Here is a 22317-nt window from a genome sequence, read left to right as displayed (position 1 = left end):
TGAATGAATTGTTCTTACATACAGAATGTGATATGTATAACTTATGCTCTTATTAACCTATGATCTGGAACTTCTACTCAAGGTGAATGGATTTGCACACATTTTCTATCATCAACCCATTTTTCATAACTATGTATTTATAGTTGGTTCACAGGTGATGAGTAAAATATGACCATATTAATATATATAAACATATATATACATAAAATTATGTGTATGTGTGATGTTAAAAAATCTATGCATGCTTACAAATTACATGGTATTTAATTTAGATTTTGCCCCCTTAGGAGTTCCTATTAATAGGTAAAAAAGCATTTAGAAACAAAAAAGCAGTTGGAAAAAATGGCTTATAGGACTTCATGCCAGAATATGAGTCATAACAGGTTTGCAAACCATTTAGGAATCTTAAGATATGATTTAGGTGGCAGTTTCTTAAGGCCATGTTTCTGGGGCATTCTAGGGCCAATGATCCTATTGCTGAAATAAAATATAAAGGTAATAAGCTCGGAAGGCACCATTAGAGATGGGTAAGACGTTTTATCCCTATTTTTATAAGAATTAAACTGGTGTGTCTTGTGTCATTTCACAAAATTGGAGGTGGCAAATTTGTGTTTTTGCATCACATCCAGAGAAGGAAAAATAGCAGAATAACAAAAAGGTTTTGTTTTTTTTCAACTTGGAAATTCTGACATAAAAAGTAAAAATGTGTTTGTTCTTTTCTCATTTAACTCTTCTCCGGGGTATCTTGCATCATTTTGTTATGATACTACCTGATTATCTGTGAAGTCTATTTTGTTAATTTGGAAAGCCCTGATGTTTGATTAGGTTAGTTTATCATGAGCTCTGTCTGAATCTGTCTATAGAGAATTCTAGTAACTGCTTGAATTTCTTACAGTCTCATTAACCTTTTAAGAGAAAACCACAGGAATTAGTTTTACCTTCTTAAAAGTATTTGTTTAGGTCCTGGCCGGTTGGCTCAGTGGTAGAGCATCAGCCTGGCATGCAGGAGTCCTGGGTTTGATTCCCGGCCAGGGCACACAGGAGAAGCACCCATCTGCTTCTCCACCCCTCCCCCTCTCCTTCCTCTCTGTCTTTCTCTTCCCCTCCCACAGCCAAGGCTCCATTGGAGCAAAGTTTGCCTGGGCGCTGAGGATGGCTTCATGGCCTCTGCCTCAGGTGCTAGAGTGGCCCTGGTTGCAATAGAGCAACGCCCCAGATGGGCAGAGCATCGCCCCCTGGTGAGCATGCCGGGTGGATCCCGGGTCGGGCGCATGCGGGTGTCTGTCTGACTGCCTCCCCGGTTCCAACTTCAGAAAAAAAAAAGTGTTTGTTTACACTCTATTAAACACATACCTCATACTGAGTAGTTTACATTGAAAATTAGACTTTGATCAAAAGAATGTGGTTATCATAAGAGATTAAGCCACACACACACACACACACACACACACACACACACACACACGCTATGCTTAGGAGAACTAAATTCCGCTAGAAGATTCATTTTCCTTTTTGAGGTATCACCTCATTTGGCATATCTGCCAGCACAGATAAAGTAATACTGAACTGTCAGGACTCTCCCTACTTTTGACTCTCTCATTCCCCCATAATAAGCTTTACAACTTCAGTTTTAATAAGAACAACAAAGGCTGAGAGAGAGTTTTCACGAAATCCTATTTCTCACCAGGAGACAAAACCTGTGTGTCTGAGCTGTATTCATAGGCAAGGAAGGGCAAGTTCAGGGCAGGCAAGCTTTGTGTCTGTCAGACTTGCTCTCCCTGGGCACCTTTATTATTAATCCCTTAATACTTAGTACTGTGTTCTCTGCAGGGGGCCATGCCTCTGTCCTCCCAGTACAGTTCCTATCTTATCCTTCTCTTTGTTATAACACATGGACATCATTTTACTTCCTTTCTCCTCAAAGAAGAAAGAAGCACACTTTCATCACTAGAGCTCTGAGATACGAAACTTAGCTAATGTAATTATTCAATTGTGGAATTATTCATTATAATCCATTGAATTTTATTGATATCTAAACCTTTTAAAAAATATTTATTCTTCATTGATTCAAATAAGGTAGAATGATCCAGATTTTGAGATATCATACTTAACTGAATTATCCTCTAACTAATATATCTGGCAGAATATACTGTGCCATCTAGGAAGCAGTTGAAAGCAGTACTGTGCAGCCAAGGTTAGCTAAGTTTTGGAGCAATAACAACCAACCTCCAAATTTTAGAGACCTGTCAAGATTTAAGGGTTATCTCTCATGCGTAGGTCCATCGTGGTTGGTGGGGACTCTGTTCCATGCCCATTCAGTTGGGGACTCAGCTTGATATAGTTTCCACTATCAGGAACATAATCGGTCTTTCTGATGGTAGGGAGAAATGCGGTGAATTACACACTAGCTTCTTTATATTTTTAGTTTATTTTTCAGTTACAGTTGATACATATTAATAATTTCAGTTGTGCCACCTAGTGATTAGACATTTATATACCTCATGAAATTATCCCCCAATAAGTCTAGTACCCATCTGACAGCACACATAGTTATTACAATATTACTGACTATATTCTCTATGTTGCACTTTACATCCCGCGACTATTTTGTAACAAATTTGTTCTTCTTAATCCCTTCATCTTTTCACCAAGTCCCCTAATACCCATCCCATCTAGCAAACACTAATTTGTCCTCTGTAGCTATGAGTTTCTGTTTTGCTTACTCCTTTATTTTGTTTTTAAATTCCATATATAAGTCCATTCATACACCATTTGTTTTTTTCTTTCTGACTTACTTCACTTAACGTAATACCCTCTAAGTCCATCCATGTTGTTGCAAAAGGTAAGATTTCACTCTTTTTATGATTATTCCATTGTAATATGTAACACAACTTCTTTATCCATTTGTCTGTAAACCTTTCCATGGTAATTTGGTACAGTCTGTGGCTTGAAATAACACCTATTGTTTTAGATTTCTTGAGTTTGCTTCTTCCTTAAGCCCTATTTCTTAAATGATGCTGCCTGATTTATATCTCTGAGTGTCTTATAAGGATCTCACATTTAACACAAACAATAGAAAACTACAGATATTATAGCTCAACCCACCTTTTGCAAAATTCTCCTTTCCCCAAGACTTCTGTATCTACTAGCACCACCAACCTCTAATTGCTCAGGACAAATTTAGGAGTAATCCCTAATTCCTTTCTCCCTCACAGCTCACATTCTATCCATTAGCAAGTCAAACTAACTCTACTGAAATATCCCTAACCTGCTACTTCTCCACAATTCTGCTCTTAGTCAAGTCTAAGTTTCATCATTTACACTTACTGCAATCTCTTCATAATTAATTTTTCTGCTTCCACTCTGGCTTCCTTCAATTTATTCTCTAAGAAGCAGTCTGAGCAAACTTCTAAAGTGTGAATGAGATTATACAATTTCTACACAAAGACTTTCTTGCTCTTACTGTGGCATAGCACCCCCTACATGATCTTCCTACATTTCTGACACATTTCCCTTGACCTCTCAATTGCTCAACCATACAGGTCATCTTGCTGCCCTGAGAGCATACCATGCTCTGCCTCGTGTCAGCACCTTGTCCTTGGTGCTCCTTCTCTTTAGAGTGCTCTCTCTGTCTTAGATCTCCATAATGGATGCCTTTCTCCTTACTCAAGTCATCATTCTGGGACCTTCTGAGAGAGGTCTTCCTTGAGACTCTTACTAAAATATACATTCTCTCCCTGCTCAATTACCCTCAATAACATACTGCATCTCCTTCAAAGCATTTACAAATCTAATATGGTCCTATGGATCCATTAACTTAGGTACTAACTGTTTTCTACAAAAGAATACGAGCTCTTTGAAGGCAGCGTCTTTGTTCCTCTTCTTCACTTCTGCTTCCCCAGGACTCAGAACCGTGCCTGGCGTGTGGTACTGACTCAATTAAAATGTGACTAAGTATAGTGTAGAAAGCAGTACAATGGCTTATATAATACAAAACAGTCAATAAATTAAAACAAACGGAAGCATCCTTAGCTTAAAAAGTATTTTCCAGAGCATGAAAGGATAGGAACAGAAGTCTGGCTCTTATGTTTTTAGATGTTGTAGAGATAGCTTTATGTTTGAATCAAACACAGAAAAATCTTCATTTGTGTCCACAGTGGCAGAAAAATCTTCATGACCTTGGAAATGGTTTTTGCTTCTTGAAAGTTCTTTTGGGGATTACATGTCAAAGCTGTATGTCATATCAGAGTTTCTTGGTCTCACATTGAGGAATGAGGTGGACCATATGAGTGATTTGCTCTTTTTCACAAGAAAACCTAAACAAACTATTCAACCTAACTTCCTGCACATTGGTTCCTCATCTCTCACAGGAAGATTATTATAAATGCATAATGTGCTGATCTCATTTACAATGGGCATCAATATGTTTATGACATTCATTTCTGTTTTTATAGCAATTACGATCTTAAAACTTCTGAAAGTGTAGGATTTCAACACGTTTGACTCTAAGCCATTTTTATTTTCAGCAAAAATTTTTGCTTTATCATTTCACAGTAGGGTTAATACTTTGAAGAAGAAATACTAAAAAAAAATAATGATGACAGCACACTAGAACCTTATCATAATGTGATCAGTCAGGTCCAAAAATTTCAATCACCCCCACATTTCACCTGTGTAGCCTTACTGAAAGGTGAATGAAACAAGCAGGAAGCCTCACAGTGTTCTGGATTGGGTTTCGAGCTGGATGTCAATCCACCCAAGTTCTGACTGCACTTGGTGCCATTTGTGGCAGTTGTTCCCTCAGGCAAAATGAGAAGAATTGATGTTTGGGTCCTGAAACTGACTGGAAACTTTGGGACAATAAAAGCCTTTTCAAGAATTAAATACTTAGTTCATTTCCAGGGAAATGGTGCAGATGAACACTAAGTAGGGGGGATTCCCCCTTCATCATCACTTCTTAAAAACTGGTATTCATCCTGACTTTACACTCAACCCCAGAAGAACCTCATATCACCCCTCAGCCGCATTGTAGTGTACCTTTTCCAGGGGTTTATCTTAATTTAACATGTTGATCAAAAAGGTGTGAAAAGAAGTCACATGCAAATAAATATGTTTTTGATGGCATCATACATTGCCTCTATATTTTAGATTGTCCTAACAGATTATTTCAATCTAGTCATTAATTTTCCTGCTTTACCAAGCATTTACTGACAGAAATGGTCTTGCCACATTTGGGGAGGAAAAAATGAAATCTGCCGTATGGAGTCAGCATCATTGTATTTCTAGTTTCATGCATGATAGGTCCCTCATAGAGCTATATATACTGCATTTCTAATTAAAAAGAGGGAGGAAGTGTCCAAAGCTTTCTCAAAGTTGTCTCATCTTTTGTTTTTGTTTGTACAGCTCACCATGTTAAAACGGGCACTTGTGAGGTGGTGGCACTCCACAGATGCTGTAATAAGAACAAGATAGAAGAACGGTCACAAACTGTCAAGTGCTCCTGCTTCCCCGGGCAGGTGGCAGGCACCACGCGAGCTGCTCCATCTTGCGTGGACGGTGCGACCTTTATATTGCTCATCGTGGTAGTATAGTTGGGGACTGCTTAGAACCGGAACCCACTATAATGCTGTTGATTGGTGTCAATTCTGAAGGACTACACTATAAATCATGTGGTTGGCGTAAGGTTATTTGGAAGGATGTCTAAGATCTTGTGCAGTTTAGTAACAAAAGGCATTATAATGAGGTTCCAACAAGTCCATGTGCCTCTCGCTTTAATACATGAAATACTGATTTGCCAGCTGAGGATGTATGTGTGTCGATTAATTGGGAAAGAAAAAATGAAAACGGATGATTAAATAATATAAACTTCCAAACCCATGGATAGTTCTTAAGAATAAAAAAATAAACAGTATATATATGTTTAGTTGTGGATTTCCATAAAATCCATTTATTATAAAGATGCATCAAAATATTACTTGACTGTTCACCTAATTAAAATAAGATATAAATATTTATATGAATTATTTAATTGATTTTACCATAAAAATCATTTAATTGCTCATGTTACCATTTCTTATGATGATGGTTACTGCCCACAGTAAAAAAAAATTGCTTTAATCTAATGCCTTCTTGATTTTCAGCCTACTGTGGGAAATATAACATTTATTTTATAATATCTACTCTAAATTGGTTAAATATTATTTTTTATGTTTATGTAAGTCAGTGCATGCTTACATACTCATAGTTTCTTTCAAATATATTAGTTTTCATGAAAAATCCTTCAACAACATGCTTATAGTTCACACTACAGTATTGTACATTTAAAACTTAAGAGGGTAGATCTTATGTAAAGTGTTTTTATCACAATAAAGTAAAATTTAAAATTAAAATAGTTGTTCTCAGAAAATGAAGATTTATCCATTTTAGAGAAAAAAGGAAGCAGGCCTTACAACCCAGTCTGTCCAGTGGTGGGAAAAATTAGTGGCTTTGTTTTTCTTTAAATATGCACTCAGGGAATGAATGCACCTGAATAGAAAACATTGAATCAATTTTTATATACCCTTAGCTTCAATAGTGGAACAGAAGTGGTGGTGTCACATGCAGCCATGTCTTGAGGGAGAGGAATGTAAAGTTCTTCCGGATCGGAAAGGATGGAGCTGTTCCTCTGGGAATAAAGTGAAAACAACTAGGGTAAGTGGACAGCCAGCTTGGAAAAGCAAAATGTCTCTGAACTAAGAAAGCATGGAGAGTGTGCAGTGAAATCTTTAAATTGTGGTTATTGAATGAGAGTATAATTTTCCATAGTATATTTTCCCCATTTTCTCCCTAATTCATCTTTTTCATAGCACATGGTAACTTCATTGAGAATAACATCTATAGATTGCCATCAACTTTCATGTTATCAAGTAAACGCTGTTCCTTCATGAGATACTGATATGTGAAACACCACAAGGCTTCATATTAAAAATGCTGGGGGTGACCTCAATCCCTTCTTCTTCTCATGGATAATAATCTGAATAGATTCTCAAAAAGAAAAAAAAGATTTTGTTATATATATGACTCAATAAAATTTGCCAATCAAGATTCTTTCATTTTTATGAAAGTAATTATTTTGATCTCCCTGATTTCTGGATCAATAGTTTTCTAATAAAAATGTCAATCTTGAAATGGGCCTATTTAATTGATCTTACCATAAATAATTTGTTAAGTGCTCAAGTTGGCATGGTATATTTCAGGAGTCAATATTAAAAGATTATATTTAGGCAATGAGGTATTTCAGCTTGCAATGACTGACTTCTGAAAAATGGGAGAAAAGTGAAAACATTATTCTTTAATTTCATAATTAGCTGAATGGATATTTTCATTTGACAGACTTTTCTTTTCTTTGTAGAATCAGCTAGTGAAAGTTCTGTCTTGTTTTGCTTTTTTGCTCTGGCAATTGATTAGAATTGAATACTTGAGTACTAAAACAGAATAATGGTATAAGGGGATGTTTTATATATAAAAAAAAAGTAACATAAAACCAGATACCAGTTAATTTATATTGTTTGACAGTAGCAATTTTTAAAAACCTTTCTTGGACTTATTCCAGAGGATTATTTTATAATCCCATCAGATATATACATAATTCAGTCAGTCTACCAAGTAATGAGTGTTCAGACACAAAAGTAACCAATTTTCCAAATCATAAATAATACCTTTTTGTCAGTTTATTTATGACTCTAACTTGACTAGATTCTGGCACACTCTTCCAAAATCCACAGAGTACATGATCAGTTATTAAAACTACTATATTATTCAGTTATTTAGCATATGGTATAATTCATATTGATTTATTAAAAACATTCTGGCTATATAAAACTTCTTTATAAGCTATTTATAACATGAAAATATTTTTCCTAATACTATGAATCTTAGTCCAAAATAACACTCGTGGAAATTCACTGAAGGTTTGAGATTCTAAAACAATATTTTAAATAATAGTGAGTTGTCTATATATAATATCATGCTTTTATTACTTTAGTGAACATGAAGAAGCTAATGTTTATTGTATACTTAAAACATATGTCATATACTGAACAGAGTGCTTCATGAATTAGCTCATTTAATCCTCTTAATAGCTCAGTGAAAAAGATAGTCTTCTTTTTGCAGATAAGTAAACCAAAACTTCAAAATGTTAAATGACTTTCCAACATCATCTAGGTCAGTGGTCCCCAACCCCCGGGCTGTGATCCAGTACCGATCGGTGGGCTATTTGATACCAGTCCACAGAGAAAGAATAAATAACTTCCATTATTTCTGTTCTATTTATATTTAAGTCTGAACGATGTTTTATTTTTTAAAAATGACCAGATTCCCTTTGTTACATACATCTAAGTCTCACTCTTGATGCTTGTCTCATAAGTTCTACAATTATATTTAAAAATACCACAGTTTTTATGCCGGTTGCATAATTTTATTTTGTGCATTTATCCATCCCACCCTAAAGGCTGGTCCATGAAAATATTTTCTGATATTAAACTGGTCCGTGGCCCAACAAAGGTTGGGGACCACTGGTCTAGGTAGTTAATGCAGAAGCTAGGGTTCAAACCACTCAGTCTCATTCCAGACCTAACCTTTTAACCTGGACTTTGTATCAGATAATTTACCTTATTAAGTCAGTCATAAAATATGCCCATAGTTATTTTCCTATGAGGTAGACCTTTAACAATTACTATTTTTGATCATTGAAATGAAAAGGTTAGATTAAGATGATGTGATCTAAATTCTCATAGTAAATTGTTTTACAAGTGTTGCTTCCCTCCCTCTTGGGTCATATTCTGAATGGTCAGATACTTCATAATGTTGTGAAACAAGATGGAGAAGAGACTGAGAACTCATGAGTTCTCAAAGACCACATCTAGGTCCTCTAGTTTATTTTAGTTATTATGTGGTATTATGCCACATATAGTGGGTTACACTTCCTAATTTTTTGTTCACTCCTTTTATCCTGAAGTGCAGCTGATAATGGAGGACCTCACTGAATATATTATAGAGAGGATTCATGCAACAATAGATGTTTGGATTAAATTACTTTTAAGATTTCTACCAATTCTGAGAGTCTCATTTACAAAGGAAAAACCATCACATATAAGAGAAGACAAGAGGACTTGAAAGAAGAAGCTTCTTAAGTACAGTCAAAGTAAATTATTATCCTTTTCTCTAGTTTACAAGAAAAGGACTGCTGGTGAAAATGATGCCACTTAGACATTTTTGACTAAAGGAACAGTGTGGCATTCCAAATGCCCAGGCAAAAAAAATGTATAATTGTAAATGTTAGTTTAGCTCACAAAACAACCTGGAAAAACCCCGTGAGGTGATAGAGAAGCAAAGTTTTGAGGAACTTCCAGTCAAGATGGTGGAGTAAGTAAACACTGTGCTTGCTTCCTCCTCTACATCAAAATTACAACTAAATTATAGAGCAGTCATCATTGAGAACCACTTGGAGACTAGCTGAACAGAAGTCCCAAAACTGAGGATATAAAGAAGAAGCCCCAATTAGACATGGAATGGGCAGGTACTATGCCCATGGTGTGGAATTAAGAACTGGGAGAGATATCTCAGCTGTGGAGGTCACCATGGTGAGCGCAGGGTCCCAGCCTCACACTGGGATCCCCATAACAACTGGCTATGAAAATAAGCAGGGATTGTATCTGAGTAAGACGGAGGGCTGCTAGAGTCCCAGGCATTACTCTTGAGGGGTCACCACATGAACTCACTTGAAACATGCCAGTGACAGGTGGGGAGGAACTGAAATGACTAGCTTCAGGATAAGAACTGGAGGGAGCAGGGATTGGGGCAGCTCTCTCGAGGGACTAAAGCGCCAGAAGGCACCATTGCTGTTTGGTTGAGCCCTCCCCCAAATAACCCTTCAAGTGCCAAATATGCACTCTCCATAACATGACTAATATGTTCTCTTGCTAGAATAACTCCTTGAGACTCTGCTCCACCCAACTAACATGGCTGGCTCAAGCTACTTCCAGTGGCTTTTTCAGGGGAACAACCTGACTTGGTGCATGCTACCAACTCTTCTCAAAGGTCCACAAGCCCCAGACAAGCAGCCACCAACCTCAGCGCATCCTCTACCCCTTGCTAAGCAGCCCCAAGTCTGATACAAGCTGTGGTCAGTGTTGGCTTGGAACTTACCTTTAACTAAGTGACCACAAGTCCAACACAAGTGGTGGCTAGCTAAAGGGTGACTACCTAAGTGTCCCAGGCCCAGCACAAGTGGCAGCCAGCCTCAGCTCACAGCACAGCCTCTTCCAAGCAGCAACCAACAGTAGGTCACTTGGTAGCTCCTACCAGGTGGCCCCAAGCTGTGCACAAAGGGCAACTTAACTTGGCCTGAGTTGGATCCCCTCCTCAGAATTTAGAAAGCCAACACATCAGGTGGCTGGCTTCAGGCCACACCACAGAACCACTTAACCAGCTCCACAAATAACATAGCCAGCGGACAGACTCAGCAGGAACCAGACCCAGCTAAAAGGCATTTGTGTTTCTTATGCATGATATGTTGGGTTTATGGGTTTATCACTGCATGCAAAGTGGCCCAAGAAATTATTAAAATTTGCAATAACGTATACCCTACCTTATAATTGCCCATATCCAGTCTGGAGTGCTCTGGTAAACCTAATGTTAGAAAAAGCATTCAGCCAAAAACAGCAATGAGGTTTGCTTGGCTTCCGAAGAGACATGTGGTACCTTTGAGAGCTGACTGCAGTTCCGAGGCTGGGTGAACTCCTCATTTAAGACTAATTTGGAACTTACAGTGTACTTACTACTATAAATGTGCGTTAGATCCTCCTTCTGTCTTTGCACTGGACTCAGGAAGCTTATTGTTCTGACCCATTTTCTAAAAAGGCAACAGACATTAATATTTTGCAACATGTTTTTCAAAATCTCAAACATATAATCTGTAGAGAAAGGAGGATGAGTGTTTGTTTCCCAAACCCTATTTCTTCTCACTTTAAAGGTGGAAACTTCTATGATATTCTTAGCCATCTATTGAATTACTTTTAAAAACTCCTAAGTTGAAAATAAAATTAAAGTCATAAATTCCTTTTGATTTCAAACTTACTTTAAAGATAAATAATAAAGAACTTTTCAAAGAGTCATTAATAAAGCAAGAGTCTTTCAAGTGGGAAAGAGCACATATCTACATGCTAATTATATAATATTGAAGAAGCAGGGGAGAAAGGTGCTATGGAGCTTGGAAGACTTAAAGAAAAGAAATCTTTGATAACATTGTTATAATCCTCAGGAAAAACAGACTGTAATTCATTTCTTTTAATGTGATATTTTTTGGGAAACATCTCCTAAAGGAAGTTACCTTCTGCTTTTAGCATTTATAGCTCCTTGGCCATTGGTGTGGACTTTAAATTTCAGTGGTGCAACTCTTATGTCTGATTCTTACTTAAAATAAAATGAACTTAACTTCATATTATATAAGATTTTATATCTTCATTAGAAATATTATTTTTGGGCCCTGGCCAGTGGCTCAGTGGATAGAGTGTTGGCTCAGTGTGCAAATGTCTTGGGTTCAATTCTGTTCAGGGCACGTAGGAGAAACAATGATCTGCTTCTCTTTCCTTCCCACTCCCCCTTTTCTCTCTCTTCCCCTCCAGTAGCCAGTGGCTCTATTTGTTCCAGAGTGGCGCCAGGCACTGAGGATAGCTCGGTTGGTTTGAGCATCGGCCCCAGGCAGGGGTTGCTGGGTGGATCCCAGTTCAGGGCATATACGGGAGTCTTCCTCACTAACTCCCCTCCTCTCACCTAAAAAATAAATAAACAAAAATTAAAATTAAAACAATAATTTTTATGAATCGTGAATCCTATGTTTCTTTGCTTTTCCTATGTTGAAAAAAATTTTTCTGGGTAATTTTTTTTTCTTTTTCTTTTTTCCTAGGTAATTTTTAACTAGTTAGAATTCTTTCATCTTGTCTCATTTATTTAAAATGCCTTAAGCAAATTCTGTAATTTTTGAATGTCTCTTCAAATATAAATGGATTTTTTTTTAATTTTTTTATAATTTTATTTTTTTAATGGGGTGACATCAATAAATCAGGATACATATATTCAAAGATAACAAGTCCAGGTTATCTTGTCGTTCAATTATGTTGCATACCCACCACCCAAAGTCAGATTGTCCTCTGTCACCTTCTATCTTGTTTTCTTTGTGCCCCTCCCCACCCCCTATCCCTCTCCCATTCCCCCCTCCCCCCCGTAACCACCACACTCTTATCAATGTCTCTTAGTTTCACTATTATGTCCCACCTACGTATGGAATAATACAGTTCCTGTTTTTTTCTGATTTACTTATTTTGCTTCGTATCATGTTATCAAGATCCCACTATTTTGCTGTAAATGTTCCGATGTCATCATTTCTTATGGCTGAGTAGTATTCCATAGTGTATATGTGCCACATCTTCTTTATCCAGTCATCGATTGATGGGCTTTTTGGTTGTTTCCATGTCCTGGCCACTGTGAACAATGCTGCAATAAACATGGGGCTGCATGTGTCTTTACGTATCAATGTTTCTGAGTTTTGGGGATATATACCCAGTAGAGGGATTGCTGGATCATAAGGTAGTTCTATTTTCAGTTTTTTGAGGAACCACCATACTTTCTTCCATAATGGTTGTACTACTTTACATTCCCACCAACAGTGTATGAGGGTTCCTTTTTCTCCACAGCCTCTCCAACATTTGCTATTACCTGACTTGCTAATAACAGCTAATCGAACAGGTGTGAGGTGGTATCTCATTGCCGTTTTGATTTGCATTTCTCTAATAGCTAAAGAAGATGAGCATCTTTTCATATATCTGTTGGCCATTTGTATTTCTTCCTGGGAGAAGTGTCTATTCATATCCTCTTCCCATTTTTTTATTGGATTGTTTGTTTGTTTGTTGTTGAGTTTAATGAGTTCTTTGTATATTTTGGATATTAGGCCCTTATCTGAGCTGTTGTTTGAAAAAATCATTTCCCATTTAGTTGGCGGTCTGTTTATTTTGTTATCAGTTTCTCTTGCTGAGCAAAAATTTCTTAGTCTGATGTAGTCCCATTCATTAATTTTTGCCTTCACTTCTCTTGCCATTGGAGTCAAATTCATGAAATGCTCTTTAAAACCCAGGTCCATGAGTTGAATACCTATGTCTTCTTCTATGTACTTAATTGTTTCAGGTCTTATGTTTAGATCTTTGATCGATTTTGAGTTAATTTTTGTACAGGGGGACAAACTGTAGTCCAGTTTCATTCTTTTGCATGTGGCTTTCCAGTGTTCTCAGCACCATTTATTGAAGAGGCTTTCTTTTCTCCATTGTGTGTTGTTGGCCCCTTTATCAAAAATTATTTGACTATATATATGTGGTTTTATTTCTGGACTTTCTATTCTGTTCCATTGGTCTGAGTGTCTATTTTTCTGCCAATACCATGCTGTTTTGATTGTCGTGGCCCTATAATAGAGTTTGAAGTCAGGTATTGTTATGCCCCAGCTTCATTCTTTTTCTTTAGGATTGCTTTGGCTATTCGGGGTTTTTTATAGTTCCATATAAATCTGATGATTTTTTGCTCTATTTCTTTAAAAAATGTCATTGGAAGTTTGATGGGAATTGCATTAAATTTGTATATTGCTTTGGGTAATATAGCCATCTTGATTATATTTATTCTTCCTAGCCAAGAACATGGTATATTCTTCCATCTCATTAAATCTTTTTCGATTTCCCTTAACAATGGTTTATAGTTTTCATTATATAAGTCCTTTACATTCTTTGTTATGTTTATTCCTAAGTATTTTATTTTTTTTGTTGCAATCGTGAAGGGGATTATTCTTTTGAGTTCCTTCTCAGTTGTTTCATTGTTGCCATATAGAAAGGCTATTGACTTCTGTATGTTAATTTTGTATCCTGTGACCTTACTGTATTGGCTTATTGTTTCTAGTAGTCTTTTTGTGGATTCTTTGGGGTTTTCGATGTATAGGATTATATCATCTGCAAAAAGTGATACCTTTACTTCTTCTTTTCCGATATGGATGCCTTTTATTTCTTTGTCTTGTCTGATTGCTCTGGCTAAAACCTCTAGTACCACATTAAATAAGAGTGGAGAGAGTGGACAACCCTGTCTTGTTCCTGATTTAAGGGGGAAAGCCTTCAGTTTACTGCCATTTAATATGATGTTAGCTGATGGTTTATCATATATGGCCTTTATAATGTTGAGATATTTTCCTTCTATACCCATTTTGTTGAGAGTCTTAAACATAAAATTGTGTTGTATTTTATCGAAAGCCTTTTCTGCATCTATTGATAAGATCATGTGGTTTTTGTTCTTTGTTTTGTTGATATGGTGTATTACATTAACCGTTTTACGTATGTTGAACCATCCTTGAGATTCTGGGATGAATCCCACTTGATCATGATGTATTATTTTTTTAATATGTTGTTGTATTCGATTTGCTAGTATTTTGTTTAGTATTTTAGCATCTGTATTCATTAGAGATATTGGTCTGTAGTTTTCTTTTTTTGTGCCATCCTTGCCTGGTTTTGGTATGAGGGTTATGTTGGCCTCATAAAATGTGTTTGGAAGTATTGCTTCTTCTTCAATTTTTTGGAAGACTTTGAGTAGAATAGGAACCAAGACTTCTTTGAATGTTTGATAAAATTCGCTGGTATAGCCGTCAGGGCCTGGACTTTTATTTTTGGGGAGGTTTTTAATGGTTTTTTCTATTTCTTCTCTACTGATAGGTCTGTTTAGGCTTTCTGCTTCTTCTTGACTCAGTCTAGGAAGGTTGTATTGTTCTAGGAATTCATCCATTTCTTCTAGGTTGTTGAATTTAGTGGCATAAAGTTTTTCATAGTATTCTACAATAATTCTTTGTATATCTACGGTGTCCGTGGTGATTTCTCCTCTTTCATTTTGGATTTTGTTTATATGAGTTCTTTCTCTTTTTTCCTTGGTAAGTCTTGCCAAGGGTTTGTCAATTTTGTTGATCTTTTCAAAGAACCAGCTCCTTGTCCTATTAATTTTTTCTATAGTTTTTCTGTTCTCTAATTCATTTATTTCTGCTCTGATTTTTATTATCTCCTTTATTCGGCTGGTTTTGGGTTGTCTTTGTTCTTCTTTTTCTAGTTCCTTAAGGTGGGAAGTTAAGTGGTTCACTTGGGCTCTCTCTTGTTTGTTCATATATGCCTGAAGCGATATGAACTTCCCTCTTATCACTGCTTTTGCTGCATCCCATAGATTCTGATATGTCGTATTGTCATTTTCATTAGTCTGTATAAATCTTTTGATCTCTGCACTTATTTCTTCTTTGACCCAATCATTTTTTAAAAGTATGTTGTTTAGTTTCCACATTTTTGTGGGATTTTTTTCCTCTTTTTTGCAGTTGAATTCTAGTTTCAAGGCTTTATGATCAGAAAATATGCTTGGTACAACTTCAATTTTTCTGAATTTGCTGATGTTGTTTTTGTGGCCCAACATATGGTCAATTCTTGGGGATGATCCATGTACACTGGAGAAAAATGTATACTCAGTCACTTTGGGATGAAATGTCCTGTAGATGTCTATCATATCCAGGTGCTCTAGTGTTTTGTTTAAGGCCACTATGTCTTTGTTGATTCTCTGTTTGGATGACCGATCTAAAGCCGTCAGCGGTGTATTGAGGTCTCCAAGTATGATTGTATTTTTTTCAGTTTTTGTTTTAAGATCAATAAGTAGCTGTCTTATATATTTTGGTGCTCCTTGGTTTGGTGCATATATATTAAGAATTGTTATGTCTTCTTGATTCAGTGTCCCCTTAGCCATTATGAAATGGCCATTTTTGTCTCTGAGTACTTTTCCTGTCTTGTAGTCAGCATTATCTGATATGAGTATTGCTACACCTGCTTTTTTGTGGATGTTATTTGCTTGGAGTATTGTTTTCCAGCCTTTCACTTTGAATTTGTTTTTATCCTTGTTACTTAGATGAGTTTCCTGTAGGCAGCATACAGTTGGATTTTCTTTTTTAATCCATTCTGCTACTCTGTGCCTTTTTATTGGTGAGTTTAATCCGTTTACATTTAGTGTAATTATTGATACTTGTGAGTTCCCTATTGCCATTTTATATCTTGCTTTCTGTTAGTTTTGTGTCTTGTTTGATCCTTCTCTTTCGTTTTTCTATCTTTTGTTTTTATTTGGTTGTATTCCATACATCTTTCCTCTGTTGCTATCTTTTTTATCTCATGTGCTTCTGTGGTGGTTTTTTCAATGGTGGTTACCTTTGAGTAATGAAAGGGTCCCTACCCTGTTCATTGTAGCAAACTATTTTGTGAGTACTTTTGCACTCCATCATCCTTTGCTACTGTTAATCTCCATCTTCTCCCCCTCTTTCTTTTTGTTGTTGTCACAGTTTAAATTTGGTTTTATTGTGTTCTTCTTGGAGCTTTTACTTGTGGCTCTGTTTTTTTTTGTTCTTTGTATCTGATTGGAGAACCCCGTTTAGTAATTCCTGGAGTGGGGGTTTTCTGATGATAAATTCCCTCATCTTTTCTGTATCTGTGAATGTTTTTATTTCTCCTTCGTATTTGAAGGATAGCTTTGATGGGTATAGTATTCGTGGCTGAAAGTTCCTCTCTTTCAGGACTTTAAATATTGGGGTCCACTCTCTTCTAGCTTGTAGAGTTTCTGTTGAGAAATCTGATGATAATCTAATGGGCCTTCCTTTATATGTTGTATTCTTCTTTTCCCTGGCTGCCTTGAGAATTTTTTCTTTGCTGCTGGTTTGTGTCAATTTCATTATGATATGCCTTGGAGTAGGTTTTTTGGGGTTAAGAAAACTTGGAGTTCTGTTTGCTTCTTGAACTTGAGGCTTTAGTTCTTTCCACAGGCTTGGGAAGTTCTCATCTATTATTTGTTTGAGTATGTTCTCCATTCCATTTTCTCTCTCTTCTCCCTCTGATATACCTATTATTCTTATGTTATTCTTTTTGATGGAGTCAGATAATTCTTGTAGGGCTATCTCATTTTTTTTAATTTTTGAGTCTCTTTCTTCTTCTCTCTGTTGTGCCTCAAGTTGCTTGTCTTCTATTTCACTAATCCTCTCTTCTATCTGACCTGTTCTATTAGCTAAGCTTGTTACTTCGTTTTTCGGCTCGTGAATTGAGTTTTTCATCTCTGTTTGATTTGTTTTTATAGTTTCAATTTCCTTGGACATATATTCTTTGTGTTCATTGAGTTGTTTTCTGAGCTCCCTAAATTGCCTTTCTGTGTTTTCTTGTATATCTCGGAGGATTTTTAGGATTTCTATCTTGAATTCTCTGTCATTTAGCTCCAAGGTTTCCAATATATTAAATTTTTTCTCCATAGATTTTTCCTCATCTAGCTGTGTTACGTCTCTTTCTTTTGTATCCATGATATTCAATTTTTTCTTCCTTAATGGCATCTGAGGGTGGTTTTGTTGATAGTATTAATGAGATTTAATAAAGAATAAAAAGTTAAAAAAAAATAAAAAAATAAAAAATCGAAGAGTTGTTTTTTAAAAAAAATTAATAATAAAATAAAGAAAAATAAAATAAAATAAAAATTTTTTAAAAAAGGAAATTATTCCTCCCTCCTTTTTCCTCTCCTCTCCTCTCCCCTCTTTCTTGAGAAAATCTTGTGGTGGACTGTGAATTATAACAAACAATGCCTGTGATGGAGGGCCTGAATTGGGGAAAAGTAATAAAGGGGCAAAAAAAAAAAAAAAAAAAAAAAAAGAAAAAGAAAAAAAAAAGGTAAAAAAAAAGAAAAAAGAAAAAAAAAGAGCATATGGACCCACAAAAATCAAATAAGGAAAAAATTTGGGTCAAGAATAAAATGATTTGCTTTTAGGTGTTGGTTGTCTAAGAGTTATGATGAGAGGAATAAGAGGAAAACAGAAAAATGGGGGGACAAATTAAAAAATTACTATTGTATTTAGTGGAACAAGAACTAGATAATATGGAGAGCCAGGGATGGGAGCACTGCTAGTGAGTTAAAAAGGTGAAGTAAAAACCCCCAAAATGCCACAAACATAAGTTTGAGTCCCAGATAAGATAATTTGTTTGTTATTGAGGTTTGAATGAGAGGAGATGTAAAGGAGAAAGGAAGAAACTAATATAGAGGGAGAAAAGAAAGAGAGAGAGAGAAAAAAAGAGGGAACCACTAAAAGAAGAAAAAAGAAAGGAGAGAGAGAGAGTTAAGTGTTTTGGAGTGCAACCCTCATAGAGAGAAAGGAAGAGAAGAGAAAAGATAATGGGAGATGTAACACTTATGGGTAGTGTAGTTCAAGGAGAGGAGAGAGTAAGACCGGTAGAGAGTTAATCAGCCAAATTGGAGGAGGAAAAAAAAGTATCAAGAATGAAGATAAGAGAAACAAACGAACAAATATAATAAAATGGGATAGGTTATAAAGTCTGCAGATTATTCTTGATTTTGAGAGGTTATCTTCTTGCTTTTTCTTTTCTCTCCCTCTTCCTGGTCGGTGACTCTGTACCCCGGGTTCTGCCCCTTTGGCACGCTTAGGTAGAGGTTTGCAGTTGATAAGTCTCTATGGCAATGTCATGTATTGTGCTTTAGTCTCGTTGGCAATCGAAGCTCATTAGCATTTATAGGCTCCGACAGTGAGAGAGTCTGTGTTCCTGGAGCCTTTCTCCTTGTCTTTCCTTCCTCAATTAGTAGCCTGATAATCCAGCTATGGGGTTGCTGCTGCCTCTGCCTGGATAGTAGGAGGGTCAAAGAGCTGGCAACTCCCCACTGTATTTCCACTCAGCACAGGGCTCTGGGTAAGGCTCAGTCAGTCAGAGCTGCTAGCATAATCAGGCGGGCTTTCCGCCCACTCAAAGACCTCTGGCTCTGCCACTCTGTCTGGTAACACAAGCGGGCGCCCACTTCCAGGGCGCTTGGAGGAAACTCTCACTCACTGTCTGTGACCAGGATATCCGGCCAGCAGTCTCACGCTCTGAGTGAAACCCCCAACCGCAGGGAAAAGTTGCAGCGTTGGAATTAAGTCTCGCTCCGTCCCCGTGTGCGGCTTTTGCAAGGCGTTGGGGCGGCTCGAGATTCTGCTTTGGCCCACACAAAGGCCCCTGACTCTGCCCCTCTGTGCGATAACACGGGCGCGCACTGCCGAGGCACTCGAAGGAATCGCTCACTCCTTATCTGCGCGCACACACCAGGATATGAGGCCGGCCATGTTTCCCTCTGAGTGAAGCACCCTCCAGCACGGAAAATGTCCACCGTTGGAATTAGTTCTCACTCCCTCCCATGCGTGGCTTTTCCAGGGCGCTGGGGCTGCCCAGAGACTCTGCCCTCGGCCCACAGAAAGGCCTCTGACCCTGCCTCTCCATGGGGCAACACGGGCACCCACTCTCGGGCCCTAGGAAGAAATTCTCGCCCACTAACTGCGCACTGACCAGGAGACCAGGTAAAATGGCCGCTCCGCTTGTCTTTCTTTGTTTGGGTTTGGCGCGAGTGTTAGCTTGTATTGCCCGGGTTGCCACAGGATCAGATTTCCTCGGCTTGGATCTCTGTGCCACAGCCTGGTTCGGCCGTTTGTGCCGCGGCGGCCTGGATCTATTCACCCCCTTTGCCCGCCTCAGTTTCTATATTCACAGTTACCAGAGAAAGCCGCCCTGTTTAGGTTAGTGAGGAAGGCGGAGCATTTCTTACTCCCTATTTCCTTCGGGGTTTGGTTATATATTTAGCCAATTTTTAACTCAATCATACCTTGGGTGTATTGTGAAGCATCTGGAAGCTCCAAGTATAGGTTTTTCTGTTTCTGGTTGAAGATCTTGTTGAGTTTTGGGGGAGATTTATCGGTATCGCTTCCTACCCCGCCATTACTCTGACCTATAAATGGATTTTAAGGACATGAAATGTTTTTATCTAGTTCTATAATGCAATGAAAATAATAAGATATTAAAAGTTCCTGTGCATGAACATTTTTTAAAACCAAAGCTACAAAAACAAATATGAGAGCATTTACGTAGCTCTTACAGGGTGCTGTGAACTCTGATATTGCAGATATTATCTTATTTAATTTCCCTAGCCACCATAAGCACTAACAAGAGTACAAAGATAGATGGCATGATCTCTGTCCCTTAGGAGTATGCCCATGAGTGGAAGAATAAGTGTATAGTTGTGTTATTCTCTTCATCTTCATCTTTATACAGTGCACTTACAATACACATTGGAATCACTGGTAAATATGTCAAGAGCAATATTTGAACAGTGGGGATAGCATAATCATTTAGTTTATATTCTTCATCTGTGCCCGAGAAAATGAGAATGTTCAGCTAGATTTAATTTTATGTTCTTCTAACCAACATTTATTTTTTGGTTCCATGTGCTAAGAATATTTCTAACTTCCTTCTCAGCTAAGCCTATGTGACACTAATAACTGGCTAATCTCAGACGATAGATAAGCACTGAGTTTCTAGTCCTTTCCCTGTCCTATGATGATTTGCTGATTCAAGCCTAAGCCATCTCCTTCCAGATATTCCCTGATTGTATACCAAGACTCAGTGACTGTACTCTGTCGATGGTGCTCACGGTTGCTATTTCAGGCTCAGGGCCAAGGAAGAACATAGGAGGAGGCAGAAGGTCCATTTCCTCACTTTAAGGTGGTGCAATTGGTGTGACTTCTTTAATCGTAGTGTTCTTTCTAACCTTACAAATTTAATTATAAACTTAGGATAGTGTACTTCTTTCTTTACAAGCCATTCTTTATTTTTTTATTTTTTTTTAATTTTCATTTTTCTGAAGCTGGAAACAGGGAGAGACAGTCAGACAGACTCCCGCATGCGCCCGACCGGGATCCACCCGGCACGCCCACCAGGGGCGACGCTCTGCCCACCAGGGGGCGATGCTCTGCCCATCCTGGGCGTCGCCATGTTGCGACCAGAGCCACTGTAGGGCAGAGGCCACAGAGCCATCCCTAGCGCCCGGGCCATCTTTGCTCCAATGGAGCCTTGGCTGCGGGAGGGGAAGAGAGAGACAGAGAGGAAAGCGCGGCGGAGGGGTGGAGAAGCAAATGGGCGCTTCTCCTGTGTGCCCTGGCCGGGAATCGAACCTGGGTCCTCCGCATGCTAGGCCGACGCTCTACCGCTGAGCCAACCCGGCCAGGGCCCAAGCCATTCTTAACAGAGACATTCCACCATTCATTTGTCTTTATCTCACCTCAGGTCAGGCCCTAAATTGCACTCTAATCCACAGCACAGAGCATGTTGGACCTTTAGAACGCTTGATTTTCAAATTATTTGTATGGTACCTATTGTAAGAAACACATCTTAAGTTGTAATCTAGCATACAGACAACAAATATATCTCCAGACAGTTATACACACCACAGTAAAATTAAAGTTCTGATGTTTGGTTTCTATTTCCTTCCATCTTTCCTATCTCAACCTATAAATTGATTTTATGACCTGCCAGTATGTTACAAGATGCACTTTGAAAATCATTACTTTAGGAAGTGGTATGTGATCGCTTCCTGTGTCTGTTTTATGCACGCTATGGCACACCATTAATTTGCAGATTTACAAAGTACAGAATAGACAGTTTTTAAATCAACTTACCTTTTACATTTTAATGTTAATTAAATATTTTGGAGCAAAAATGTCATAAGATCTTGTAAAGCATAGATTTCATGTAAAAGAATGTGTGTCCTATATATAAATACATACATTAATTCCACACATGTCTGAGTGTTTATGATCGCCAGCTGCTAGCTCAGGTTCTGGAGTGCAGCGCATAGAAACAGATGAGAGCCCCTGTCCTGATAAGGCTGTATTCTGAGAAGGTGTATCAGTTGTCTGTTGCTGTGACTTTAGTGACTTAGCACAAATTTAGTGACTTAAAATTATTTTTGATCTGTAGGTCAGACATACAGGCACAGCCAGCTATTTCTCTGCTCTGTATTTCACGTGTCTGAACTCAAGGGTCTGTGTGTGTGGGGGGCGGTGGCAGAGAGTGAATCTGCTTTCAGTTTCCCTCAGGTGATTGGCAGAATTAGGTTCCCAGTTGAATGTGGGAATGAAGTTCCTACTCCTCAAGTGGCTGTCCTCTGGGGCAGACTCTCCCTTCCTCAAAATGCCTGCCTGCTTTGTCACGTTGCCCCCTCCATCTCTGAACCAGCCATGGCATGTTGAGTCTTTCTCACACTTTGAATCTCTCTGATGGCCCATTCCCCATCTCTCCTCTGCCTTACTCTTCTACTTTTAAGGGCTCAGGTGATTACATTGGTTCCACCCAGATCATATAGGATGATCTCCCTATTTTAAGGTCAGCTGAT

General features: G+C 37.9%; 1 protein-coding gene across 2 annotated transcripts in view; it reads left to right on the top strand.

Annotated features, from left to right (window-relative positions):
• The window catches only part of TAFA2 (TAFA chemokine like family member 2), a 574649-nt gene that overhangs the window by 509622 nt on the left and 42710 nt on the right, over nt 1-22317 (top strand). For both annotated transcript variants that reach the window (XM_066258880.1, XM_066258879.1), the window contains 2 exons: nt 5404-5556; nt 6566-6690. In XM_066258880.1, coding sequence (XP_066114977.1) covers nt 5404-5556; nt 6566-6690 — 278 coding nt within the window. The remainder of the gene's footprint in view (nt 1-5403; nt 5557-6565; nt 6691-22317) is intronic.

Source organism: Saccopteryx bilineata, chromosome 2 (genome assembly GCF_036850765.1).
Source record: "Saccopteryx bilineata isolate mSacBil1 chromosome 2, mSacBil1_pri_phased_curated, whole genome shotgun sequence".
Lineage (NCBI taxonomy): Eukaryota > Metazoa > Chordata > Mammalia > Chiroptera > Emballonuridae > Saccopteryx > Saccopteryx bilineata.
The sequence above is the reverse complement of the archived record's forward strand: the minus strand, read 5'-3'. Positions and strand labels throughout refer to the sequence as shown.